This window comes from Acinonyx jubatus, chromosome F2 (assembly GCF_027475565.1).
Source record: "Acinonyx jubatus isolate Ajub_Pintada_27869175 chromosome F2, VMU_Ajub_asm_v1.0, whole genome shotgun sequence".
Lineage (NCBI taxonomy): Eukaryota > Metazoa > Chordata > Mammalia > Carnivora > Felidae > Acinonyx > Acinonyx jubatus.
The window spans coordinates 44,524,190-44,536,791 of NC_069394.1; the positions used below are offsets into that span (position 1 = coordinate 44,524,190).

Consider the following 12,602-nt stretch of genomic DNA (forward strand, 5'->3'; position numbering starts at 1 on the left):
TATAACACCCAGTGTGCTTATCACAACAGTTGCCCTCCTTAATGCCCATCACCCATCTAGTCCATCCTCCCACCCACCACAGCTCCAGCAACCCTCAGTTTGTTCTCTATAGTCTCTTATGGTTTGCCTTCCTCTCTGTTTTTATCTTATTTTTCACTTCCTTCCTCTATGTTCATCTGTTTTGTTTCTTAAATTCCACATAAGAGTGAAATCATATGGTGTATCTTTCTCTGACTTATTTCGCTTAGCATAACCATTGCAAATGGCAAGATTTCATTCTTTTTGATGGCTGAGTAATATTCCATCATGTATATATACCACACCTTCTTTATCCATTCATCAGTCAATGGGCATTTGGGCTCTTTCCAAACAATTGGCTATTGTTGATAGTGCTGCTATAAACATTGGGGTACATGTGTCCTTCAACTCAGTATTCTTGTATCCTCTGGATAAATACCTAGCAGTGTAATTGCTGGGATATAGGGTAGTTCTATTTTTAACTTTTTGAGGAATCTCCATACTGTTTTCCAGAGTGGCTGCACCAGTTTGCATTCCCACAAATGGTGTTAAGAGGGATCCCCTTTACTCTGCATCCTTGCCAACATCTGTTGTTGCCTGAGTTGTTACTTTTAGCCATTCTGACAGGTGTGAGATGGTATCTCATTGTGGTTTTATTTACATGTCCCTGATGATGACTGATGTTGAGCATCTTTTCATGTATCTGTTAGCCATTTTTATGTCTTCTTTGAAGAAATGTCTGTTCATGTCTTCTGCCCATTTCTTAACTGGATTATATAGTTTTTTTTGGGTATTGAGTTTGGTAAGTTCTTTATAGATTTTGGATACTAGCCCTTTATCTGATAGGTCATTTGCAAATATCTTCTCCTATTCCAAAGGTTGCCTTTAGTTCTGCTGATTGTTTCCTTCACAGAAGCTTTTTATCTTGATGAAGTCCCAATAGTTCATTTTTGCTTTTGTTTCCCTTGCCTCAGGGAGATGTGCCTAGTAAGAAACTGCTATGGCCAAGATCAAAGAGGGTGCTGCCTATGTTCTCCTCCAGGATTTTGATGATTTCCTATCTCACATGTAGATCCTTCATCCATTTTGAACTCATTGTTGTGTATGCTGTAAGAAAGTGGTCCAGTTTCTTTCTTCTATATGTTGCTGTCCAGTTTTCCCCACCATCTGTTGTTTCCCAACACCACTTTGCAATTTATAAATGTAGCAAATCCACATGCTTTACGCCTTAAACTTACATAATGTTATGTGTCAATCATCTCAACAAAGCTCAATAAAAACCATTATACTATCATACAAGTCAATTCTTAGATAAAAATCTAGTTAGTATTGGCTCACTTAGAGAAGGACAAAGAAAAAGAGGAGATATTATGCTCTACTCACATTTACCTTTGATGGAGGAACAAATTCAACACATTCCAGCCATATTGTTAAAAAGTACTTTTCACATATTGCACATTTTCTTCTCTGAGACATTATGTTCCTGACCAGTGGGTGCCATGTTATAGCTTGCATTACAAAAGGATTCTTTTCTGAGAGCTCATTCATTATAAATCTTGATGTTATTTCCTAGATTTAAAAAAAAATTATATTAATTATATTAATTTATATTTTTGGCTTATTCTTCACAATTTCTGTTAAATTAGTTTTCCATAATCTATATAATGAATTTTATTGCCAATGATGGGCATTATAAATTAGTTTTCAATAATATAAGAAAAGAGGGGTACCTAGGTGGCTCAGTCAGTTAAACGTCTGACTTTGGCTCAGGTCATGATCTCACGGCTTGTGGGTTCAAGCCCTGCATCAGGCTCTGGGCTGAGAGCTCAGAGCCTGGAGCCTGCTTCAGATTCTGTGTCTCTCTTTCACTCTGCCCCTCCCTCGCTCATGCCCTGTCTCTCTCTGTCTCTCAGGAATAAACAAGAAAGAAAGAAAGAAAGAAAGAAAGAAAGAAAGGAAGGAAGGAAGGAAGGAAGGAAGGAAGGAAGGAAGGAAGGAAGGAAGGAAGGAAGGAAGGGAAAGAAAGAAAGAAAGAAAAGGAAGTTACTTCCATCTTAATATTTCTATCTCTCTTACATAGAGGAATCCAAATTATTAAAAATTTACATAATTGGGGTGCCTGTGGCTCAGTCAGTTAAGCATCCAACTCTTGGTTTTGGTTCAGGTCATGATCTTACAGTTTGTAAGACAGAGCCCTGTGTCAGGCTATGCACTGACAGCATGGAGCCTGCTTGGAATTCTCTCTCCCTCTCTCTCTGCTCCTCCCCCACTCACACCTGCTCTCTTTCTCTCTCTCAAAATAAAAACAATAATAATTTTTTTAAAGATAAATCCAAAATTAAAAAAATTACATTATTCAAGTTTAGGTTCAAATTTTATACCTCTCATTACAAGCAGCAAGGACTGTGCAAATATTCATACTAGACTCAATAACTGAGTCTGTCATATTTACTAATGTCTAAATCCTTAGAACTTAAACTGTGACTCAAGGACCAGAATCTGCATCATCTGGAAACCTATTAGAAATTCAGACTTCCAGCTATATTCCAGACCTACTGAATCAGAATCTGCAATTTAACAAGTTTCTCCAGGTAATCAGTATGCCTGTTCAACTTTAAGGTGCACTGGTCTAAGTTACCTACTTCAGTGAGTACCTGAATAGTCATATTAGCAAAGAGCACTGATTTCTATTACCCAAATGTCTGAATTCAATCTGTATTAAACCTATCCACACAGCCATGTCCAGAAACTTAACTTTTGGTAATAATTATAATATTAAATAACAAAAGGGTGGCTAGAAAATATAAGCTGGCTTTTGCCATGACCATCAACAACGTCGTCATTTTACAGTAAAATACTATATAATACATAAAATCAAATCTTCACTGAGCAAGCAAATAAAACAAATATTTGATTTACTCTGCTAACTGAGCCTCTTGTGCTGGTAGCATGGAAGCCCTGTATAAATGTTCCACAAACATTGCATGAATTTTAATAATTTATGGAACTGTTTTTTTCTGGCCAAAGTGAAAGATTTCCCACTGGTGTTAAAATGGTCCACAATAGGCTCTAACAGGAATCTTTGGAAATACATACATACATATGTACATACATAATCCTCACTCATGTGCCTAATTAAAATCTTAAAAAAATAACAACAAAATCCTATAAATTGCTGTCTCTCTGTTCCTTATTACTCTGTCCATTCCACCTAACAAGCATCTGAGAAACTGAGAAAGCTGCCTTTATGCACAGTCTTCCTAACTGTCTGATCCTTCAGCAGAATAACCTCCTACTCATTTTAGCTCTTTTTCCTGAATGGTGACATAAAAAGATTATCCTTTCTGAAAGAATTACTCATTCACACTAATATTACCAGGACTTCTAAATTAGATGTCTATTATCACCTTTTCTTTAACTACTTACACACAGCATAGTGTGTGATTCAGAGTGAAATAATGATTTTAGAGGTAAGTTTTTAGCTACCAGAACTCAAAGGCTAGGTCTCACTATAAAGCAGAAAACTAATAAATAAGGATTCACTCCCCAAAACAGCAGATGGTAGAAAAATTTGTTGGAATACATGGGACCTATAAAAAGGTTACAATTCATACAGTTCACTTTTTCCATTTATTTCTGGAACCAAACATGTTTGTTGCACTTGATATGTCTCTTGATAACTCTTATATTACCCATTAATTATATTATTCTCCTACTTGTTGCCAATATGTTACTTTGGAAGAATAACATATACCACTGAAATATAAAGTTATTACTTGGAACTGCTAGTATATATAAAGTAAGATACTATTGGCATGACCAACAGTATTTTTTAGGACATCTCTTAAAAGTAAAGGTCTCTCTCCCAACTTGTGCACTCTCTGTCTCTAAGAATTAAAAAAAAAAAAAAAATAGAGGTGCCTGGGTAGCTCAATTAGTTGGGTCTCCGACTCTTGATTTCGGCTCATGTCATGATCTCACAGTTCGTGAGATTGAGCCCGGCATTGGGCTCTGCACTGACAGCACGGAACCTGCTTGTGACTCTCTCTCCCCTCCCTCTCTCTCTCTCTCCTCTCTTCTCTCTCTCTCTGTCTCTCTCTCTCTAAATAAATAAATAAATAAATAAATAAGCTTAAAAATAAAATCCTAACCAAGGCATAGCCTAAATCAAAGCGCTACAATTCTTTGACAGATAAAGTACTTAAATCAGGGCGCCTCAGGGGCACCTAGGTGGCTCAGTTTGGTTAAGCATCTGACTCAATTTCGTCTCAGGTCATGATCTCATGATTTGTGGAGACAGTGCCTGGCCTACTTGGGATTCCCTCTCCCTTCTGCTCTGTCCCTCCCCCACTCCCCAAAATAAATAAATTAATTTTAAAAAATACAAACTGAATGGCTCAGTTGGTGGAGCATGTTACTCTTGATCTCAGGGGTTATGAGTTCAAGCCCCACACTTGGTGTAGAGGTTACTAAAAAAATTAAAACTCTTAAAAAATATTTTTTAAAGTAGTTTAAATCAGTAACGTTACCCAAATATCCAGTAAAAAGGATTAAGTACAAATATAAAATGTATAATAAATTTGGCACATTTCTAAGAAAAAAATCTTAGAGATACTTTTAAAAATACCCAAATTATTAATATAAGTAAAAATCATTTTTTCTACTAAGTACAATTGACCCTTTTAATTTTTTTTATTAACTTTTTTTTATTTTTGAGACAGAGAGAGACAGAGCATGAATGGGGGAGGGGCAGAGAGAGGGAGACACAGAATCGGAAGCAGGCTCCAGGTTCTGAGCCATCAGCCCAGAGCCCGACGCGGGGCTCAAACTCACGGACCACGAGATTGTGACCTGAGCTGAAGTCAGACGCTCAACCGACTGAGCCACCCAGGCACCACCAACTGACCCTTTTAAACAACACAGGTTTGAATTGTGTGGATCTAGTCATATGTTGATTCCTTTCCTCTCCTCTCCTCCCTTCTCCTCTCCCTCTCCTTCCTTCCTTCCTTCCTTCCTTCCTTCCTTTCTATTTATTTATTTTAAATTCCAGTATAACATACAGTGTTATATTACTTTCAGGTGTACAATATAGTAATTCAACAATTCTATCCATAACTCAGAGCTCACCACAATAAATGTACTCAATCTTCTTCCCGTATTTCACCCATCTCCACCTACCGCCCCTCTGGCAACCACCAGATTGTTCTCTACATTTACGAGTTTGGGGGTTTTTTGTCTCATTTTTCTTTGTTAATTTTTTTTATTAAATTCCACATGAGTGAAATCATGCAGTATTTCTCTGACTGACCTACTTCACTTAGCATTATTCCCTCTAGATCCATCCACGTTGTTGCAAATGGCAAGATTTCATTTCTTTTTAAGGCTGAGTAATATTCGACTGTGTGTGTAGATACGTGTGTGTGTGTGTGTGTGTGTGTGTGTGTGTGTGTGTATTTCACATCTTTTTATTCACTATCAATGGATCCATAATTTGGCTATTGTAAATAATACTGCAATAAATGTAGGGTGCATATTTCTTTTTGTTTTAGTGTTTTTGTATTCTTTGGGTAAATACTGACTAGTGGAATTACTGGATCATAGGGTAATTCTATTTTTAATTTTTTGAGGAGCCTCCATACTGTTTTCCAGAGTGGCTGCACCAGTTTGCATTCCCACCAACAGTGCACAGGGTTCCTTTTTCTCCACTTCCTCACCAACAGATGTTGCTTCAGGTGTTTTTGATTTTAGACATTCTGACAGGTGTGAGGTGGTATCTCATTGTGGTTATGATTTGCATTTCCCTGATGATGAGTGATGTCGAGCACATCATTTCATGTGTCTCTTGGCCTTCTGTGTATCTTCTTTGGGAAAATGTTTACTCATGTATTCTGCCCATTTTTAATTGGATTATTTGTTGTTTCAGTGTTGAGTTATAGAAGTTCTTTACATTTTTTGGATATTAACCCCTTATCAGATACATTGTCTGCATATATCTCCTCTCATTCAGTACATTGTCTTTTTGTTTTGTTGATTGATTCCTTTGCTGTGCAGAAGCTTTGGATTTTGATGTAGTCCCAAGAGTTTATTTTTGCTTTTGTTTCCCTTGCCTTAGGAGAAATATCAAGAAAAATGCTGCTACAGCCAATGTCAGAGAAATTACTGCCTGTGCTCTCTTCTAGATTTTTATGGTTTCAGGTCTCACATTTAAGTCTTTAATCCATTTTCAGTTTATTTTTGTAAATGGTATAAGAATGTGACTCAGTTGCAATCTTTTGCATGTAACTATCCACTTTTCCCAATACCATTTGTCTTTTTCTCATGGCATATTCTTGCCTCTTTTGTTGTAGATTAGTTGACCATATAATTATGAGTTTATTACTGGACTCTGGGTTCTGTTCCATTGATCTATGTGTCTATTTTTGTGCCAGTACCATACTTTTTGATTACTGTAGCTATGTAGTGTATCTTGAGATCTGGGATTGAGATTCCTCCAGTTTTTTCTCCTTTTTTAAGATTGCTTTGGCTATTTGTGGTCTTTTATGGTTCCATACGAATTTTAAGATGTTCTAGTTCTGTGAAAAATGCTGTTGGTATTTCTATAGGGATTACATTTAATCTTTAGATTGCTTTGGGTAGTATGGCTATTTTAACAAGATTTATTCTCCCAGTCCATGACCATGGACTATCTTCCCATTTGTTTATGTCATCTTCAATTTTTTTCATTAATGTGCTATAGTTTTCAGAGTATAGGTCTTCACTTCTTTGGTTAAGTTTGCCCTAGGTATTTTATTATTTTTGGTGCGATTATAAATAAAAGTGTTTATTCAATGAATTTCTATTTCTGCTGCCTTGTTATTAGTGTATAGAAATGCAACAGATTTCTGTATATTGATTTTGTATCCTGAGAATTTACTAAATTCATTTATCATTTATAGCAGCTTACTGGTGGTCTTTAGGGTTTTCTATATACAGTATCATGCCATCTGCAAATAGTGAAACTTTTACTTCTTCATTACCAATTCAGATGTCTTTTACTTCTTTTCTTGTCTGCTGGCTGCAGCTAGGACTTCTAGTACCAGGTTGAATAAAAGAGGTGAGAGCAGACATCCTTGTCTTGTTTCTGATCTTAGGGGAAAGCTGTCAGTTTTTTCCCATTGAGTATGGTGTCTGTTATGAATTTTTCATATATGGCCTTTATTATGTTGAGGGATATTCCCCCTAACCTACTTTGTTGAGAGTTTTTTTATCATGGATGGATATTGTACTTTGTCAAATGCTTTTTCTGCATCCATTGAAATAACTATATGGTTTTTATTCCTTATCTTGCTGACGTAATGTATCCTATTAATTGGTTTGCAAATATTGCACCACTCTTGCATTCTAGAAATAAATCCCACTTGATTGTGGTGAATGAATTTTTTAATGTATTTTTGGATTGTTCACTAATATTTTGTTTAAGATTTTTGCATCTACGTTCATCACAGATATTGCCCTGTAGCTCTCTTTTTTTTTGTAGTTTCTTAATTTGGCTTTGGTATCAATGTAATGCTGGCCTTATAGAATGAATTTGGAAACCTTCCTTCCTCTTCTATTTTTTTGTAATTGTTTGAGGAGACTAGGTACTCTTCTTTAAATGCTTGGTAGAATTCACCTGTGAAGCCATTTGAACTTTTGTTTGTTGAGAGTTGTTTTGGTTTTTGTTTGTTTGTTTGTTTTTTGATTACTGATTCAATTGCATCACTGGTAATCAGTCTGTTCCAATTTTTTATTTCTTCCTGATTCAGCTTTAGGAGGTATGTTTCTAGGAATTTATTCATCTCCTTTGGGCTAATTTGTTGGCTATAATCTTTCACACTATTCTCTTATAATACTTTGTATTTTTGTGCTGTTTGTTATTTCTTCTCTTTCATTTCTGATTTTGAGTTGTATCTCTCTGTCTCCCTCTCTCTCTCATTATGAATCTGGCTAAAGGTTTATCAATGTTGATCTTTTCAAAGAACCAGTTCTTGGTTTCATTGATCTGTTCTATGGGTATTTTTATTGTTGTTTGTTTGTTTATTTGGTTTTGGTTTTCTTAGTTTCTATTCCATTGTTTCTACTCTAATCTGTATTATTTCCTTCCTTCTACTGCTTGGGGCTTTGTTCTTTTTTGTTTTGTTTTGTTTTTGTTTGTTCTTCTTTTTCTTCTTTAGGTTAGTTTGAGATTTGTCTTGCTTCTTCATATAGGCCTGTATTGCTATAAATTTTCCTCTTAGAACAGCTTTTTCTGCATCCCCCAAATTTTGGACCATTGTGTTTTCATTTTCATTTGTCTCCATGTATTTTTTTTTATTTCCTCTTTGATTTCTTGGTTGATCCACTCATTGTTTAGTAGCACATTATTTAACATCCATGCATTTGTGTTCTTTCTAGATTTTTTTATTGTAGTTGATTTCTAGTTCCATAGCATTATGGTTGGAAAAGATGCATTATATGACTTCAATTTTTTTTTTAATTTTTTAAGACTTCTTTTATGACCTCATGTGATCTATTCTGGAGAATGTTCTATGTGCACTTGAAAGGAACGTGTATTCTGCTGTTTAGGATGGGATGTTCTGAATATTTCTATTAGATCCATCTGGGCCAATGTATCATTCAAAGCCCCTCTTTCCTTATTGATTTTCTGTTTAGATGATCTGTCCATTGATATAAGTGGGATGTTAAATTACCCCCCTATTATCGTATTACTACTGATTACTTCATGTTTGTTAATAGCTGCCTTATATATTTGGGTGCTCTTATGTTGGGTGCATAAATATTTACAATTGTTATATCTTCTTTTTGCGTTGCCCCCTTTATTATTATTATATAGTGTCCTTCTTTGTCACTTGTTACAACTTTTGTGTTAAAGTCTATATTGTTTGATATAAATATTGCTACCCTGGCTTTATTTTCGATTTGCATGATAAGTATTCTTCCACACCTTCACTTTCAATCTGCATGTATCTTTAGGTCTAAAATGAGTCCCTGGTAGGCAGCATATAGAAAGGTCTTGCTTTCTAATCCATTCTGACACACCATGTCTTTTTATCAGAGTGTTTAGTCCATTTACATTCAAATTAATTGCTGGTAGGTATGTATTTATTGACATTTTGTTACTTGTTTTATGGTTGTTTGTGTAGTTCTTCTCTGTTACTTTCTTCTCTTCCTCTATTGTCTCGTGGTTTGCTGGCTTTCTTTAGTGATATATTTGAATTCCTTTACCGGGGCAACTGGATGGTTTAGTCGATTAAGTGTCAAACTCTTGGTTTTGACTCAGGTCATGATCTCATGGTTCATGAATTTGAGCCACAGCCAGCTCTGTGATGATGGTGTGGAGCCTGCTTGGGATTCTCTCTGTCCCTGTCTCTCTCCCTCTGTCTCTCTCTCTCTCTCTCTGCCCCTCCCCCACTTGTGTGCACACATGCTCTCTCTCTCTCTCAAAATAAATAAACATGAAAAAAATTAATTATTGGTAGGTATGTATTTATTGACATTTTGTTATTTGATTTATAGCTGTTTTTGTAGTTGTTCCTTGTCCCTTTCTTCTCTTGCTCTCTTCTCTCATGGTTTGCAGGCTTTTTTTAGTGTTATACTTAGATTCCTTTTTCTTTTAAATTTTTTGTGCATCTATTACTGGTTTTTTGTTTTGTCATTACCATTAGGTTTATATATAACATGTTGTGCATATAACAGTCTATATTAGGTTGATGGTCACTTAAGTTTGAACCCATTCTAAAAAGCACTAAATATTAACTTCTCTCCCCTCCATGTTTTTTGTATACAGTGTCATACTTCACATTCTTTGATTTTATGAATCCTTTGATTTTTATATATATTTAATTTATTAAATATATATAATTTAATTTATATTATATATATATTTATATATATATTTAATTTTGCTGCTTTTATCTATCCTATCTTTCTTACTCTTGCTTATATTATAGTGTTTTCTTTCCACTCAAAATTCCTCTTTAACATTTCTTACAAGACTGGTTTAGTGGTGATGAATTCCTTTAACCGTTGTTTGCCTGGGAAACTCTTTAACTCTCCTATAGAGTATTCCTGATGGAAGGTTTGTTGTTGTTTTTTTCCCTTTCAGCACTTTGAATATAACATGCCACTCCCTTCCAGCCTACAAAGTTTCTGCTGAAAAATCAGCTCGTAGATTTATGGTGTTTCCCTTCTATGTAACTGATTTCTCTTCTCTTGCTGCTTTTAAATTTTTCTCTTTATCACTACTTTTTGTCATTTTAACTACAATGCTCTCGGTATGGACCTCCTGGGGCTGATTTTGTTGGGGGCTTTCTGTGCTGCCTAGATTCGGATCTAGTTTCCTTCCCCAGATTTGGGAAGTTTTCAGCTATTATTTCTGCAAACATATTTTCTGCCTCCTTTTCTCTCTCTTCTCCTCTGGTATCCTTATAATGTGAATGTTGTTATGCTTGGTGGTGTTGCTGAGGCCCCTTAATCTATTCTCAATTTTTACTAATCTCTTTTTCTTTCTCCTGTTCAGCATGTTTACCTTCTATTACTCTGTCCTCCAAGTCAACTGATCCATGCTTCTGCTTCCTGTAATCTATTCTCTATTTCCTCTAGTGTATTTTTAATTTCATCTTTTGAATTCATCTCTAAATGGTTCTTTTTCATTTTCTTTGCCTTTGTTGAGGTTCTCACAGAGATCTTCCATTCTTTTCTCAGGCCCAGTGAGTATCTTTGTGACCATTAATTTAAATTATCTACCAGGCATATTACTCATCTCCATTTGGTTTAGCTCTCTTATGATTTTGTCCTGGTCTTTCATTTTGGACATATTTCTCTGTCTTTTCATTTTGTCTCTTTGTATCTATGTGTTAGAAAGATCAACTATGTCTCCTGCTCTTGCAGGTATGGCCTTATGAAGGAAATGTCCTGTGATGCCCTGTAGTGCAATGTCTCCTGTTCATCAGAATCTGGAGCTTCAAGGGTGTCTCCTACATATATTTTGTGCACCCTACTCTTGTGGCTGAGCTGCATTTGTCTTCAGTGGAATTGCCAACAATGGCTCACTTTCCCTGTTGTTTGCAAGGTTTGGTCCCTGTTGTTAATGGACCAATCTGGGGCTGCCTTGGGCAGAGATGCAGTTGCACCAAACTGCAGGATACTCTCCCTGTGTTGTCCCCCAGGAGGCTTTTGTTGGTGGGTGGGGCCTATAGTGGGACCAGATATCTGGCCTAGCCCACTGCTGGAGCTGCAGTTCAACTAGTATGTGTGGTTATCTTCCACACTCCCTGGGACAGAAGTCACTTTGGAGTGGTGCTGGCCCCTACTGGGGCTGCTTGCACAATGCCACACTTGTGGCACACCTCTGGACTCCCGTGGAGGACAGGTTGGTGGGGGTGGGTCAATAGGAGAATGCGAGGGTGGGGTGCACAGTATTAGCAAGTTTTGTGCAGGTCCACTGTGTCAGGGGACCTGTAGTCACTTTGGAAAACTCCCGGGGAGACTGGGGCTAGAGGGGTGAGTCTGTAGAACTTCATGGGTATGGGGTACACTGTCAGCAAGCCAGGTAGTGTTCACACTGTACTGGTTCCTGCAGGTCTCCATGTATCTAGGCTAGGGGGTGGGGGAGGGAAATAGAGCCTGTCAGCTCTTTTGTTCTTATAAAAGTCTCCTAAAGATCCCTGCCCCTGCTGCAGAGGCTCTGAGATAAGTAAACAAATAGCCTTCCCATACCCCTGGTGTTTTTCAAACCGCAGCTTCTATGCCATATCATTGGGGCTGTTTGTTATCCTGCAGTCTCTTTAAGGGCAGGGAACCAGTTTTCTACCACCCTTTGGTTCCCCCAGACCTAAGCTGCTGATTTTTAAAGTTCCAGGAGTTAAGCCCCACTGATTATAAAAACTCACAATGTTAAGTCCCTCTGCTTTTCAAAACCAATGATTTTTTTTCAATAAATACAACATAGTAGTATAAATGTATTTTCTCTTCTTTATGATTTTCTTAACCTTCACTTTTCTCTAGCTTACTTTATTGTAAGAATACAGTACATAATACATATATACATTAACACCTATTTGTTATGTGTTAATATGTAAATCAACTCTTTATGTTACTGGTAAGACTTCCATCAACAGTAGACTATTAGTAGTTAAGTTTTGCAGGAATCAAAATTTATGCATGGATTTTTGACTCCCTGGGGATTTGTGCTCCTAATCCCCATGTTGTTGAAGGGTCAACTGTGTGTGTGTGTGTGTGTGTGTGTGTGTGTGTGTGTATGTGTGCATACGCACGCGCATGCCTGCATAAAATTCTTGTGCTCCTGGGTCCTTATAGTTTTAGAAAAGGGGGAAGAAATACTTCTCTCTCACTCTGCATCTTCATGCTGGACACACAGCAACATTCTTGCCCTCAAGGGATCCCAGTGAAACTACTGCCACATTGGGTTGACTGCTCATTTGGTCCCCTCCACAAACCAGACCCTCCTCCAGAAAGGGACTAGCCCTGTTTCCCTTTCCCTCACCTTCCAGCAGACTCTTTCTAAGACAATGGAGCTTTCCAAGCATGGAGTCTGAAGCCCAGCT

The 12,602-nt window shown here is 36.9% G+C and overlaps 2 protein-coding genes across 2 annotated transcripts in view; both read right to left on the minus strand.

The window, feature by feature from the left end:
• The window catches only part of SLC26A7 (solute carrier family 26 member 7), a 155,017-nt gene extending 153,470 nt beyond the window's left edge, over positions 1 to 1,547 (minus strand). Inside the window, exon 1 of the mRNA XM_053208544.1 lies at positions 1,408 to 1,547. The gene's annotated coding sequence lies outside the window, so the exon portion shown is untranslated. The remainder of the gene's footprint in view (positions 1 to 1,407) is intronic.
• Positions 1 to 12,602, minus strand: part of LRRC69 (leucine rich repeat containing 69) — a 78,262-nt gene that overhangs the window by 8,498 nt on the left and 57,162 nt on the right. The window contains exon 7 of the mRNA XM_015072158.3: positions 1,408 to 1,587. Coding sequence (XP_014927644.1) covers positions 1,408 to 1,587 — 180 coding nt within the window. The remainder of the gene's footprint in view (positions 1 to 1,407; positions 1,588 to 12,602) is intronic.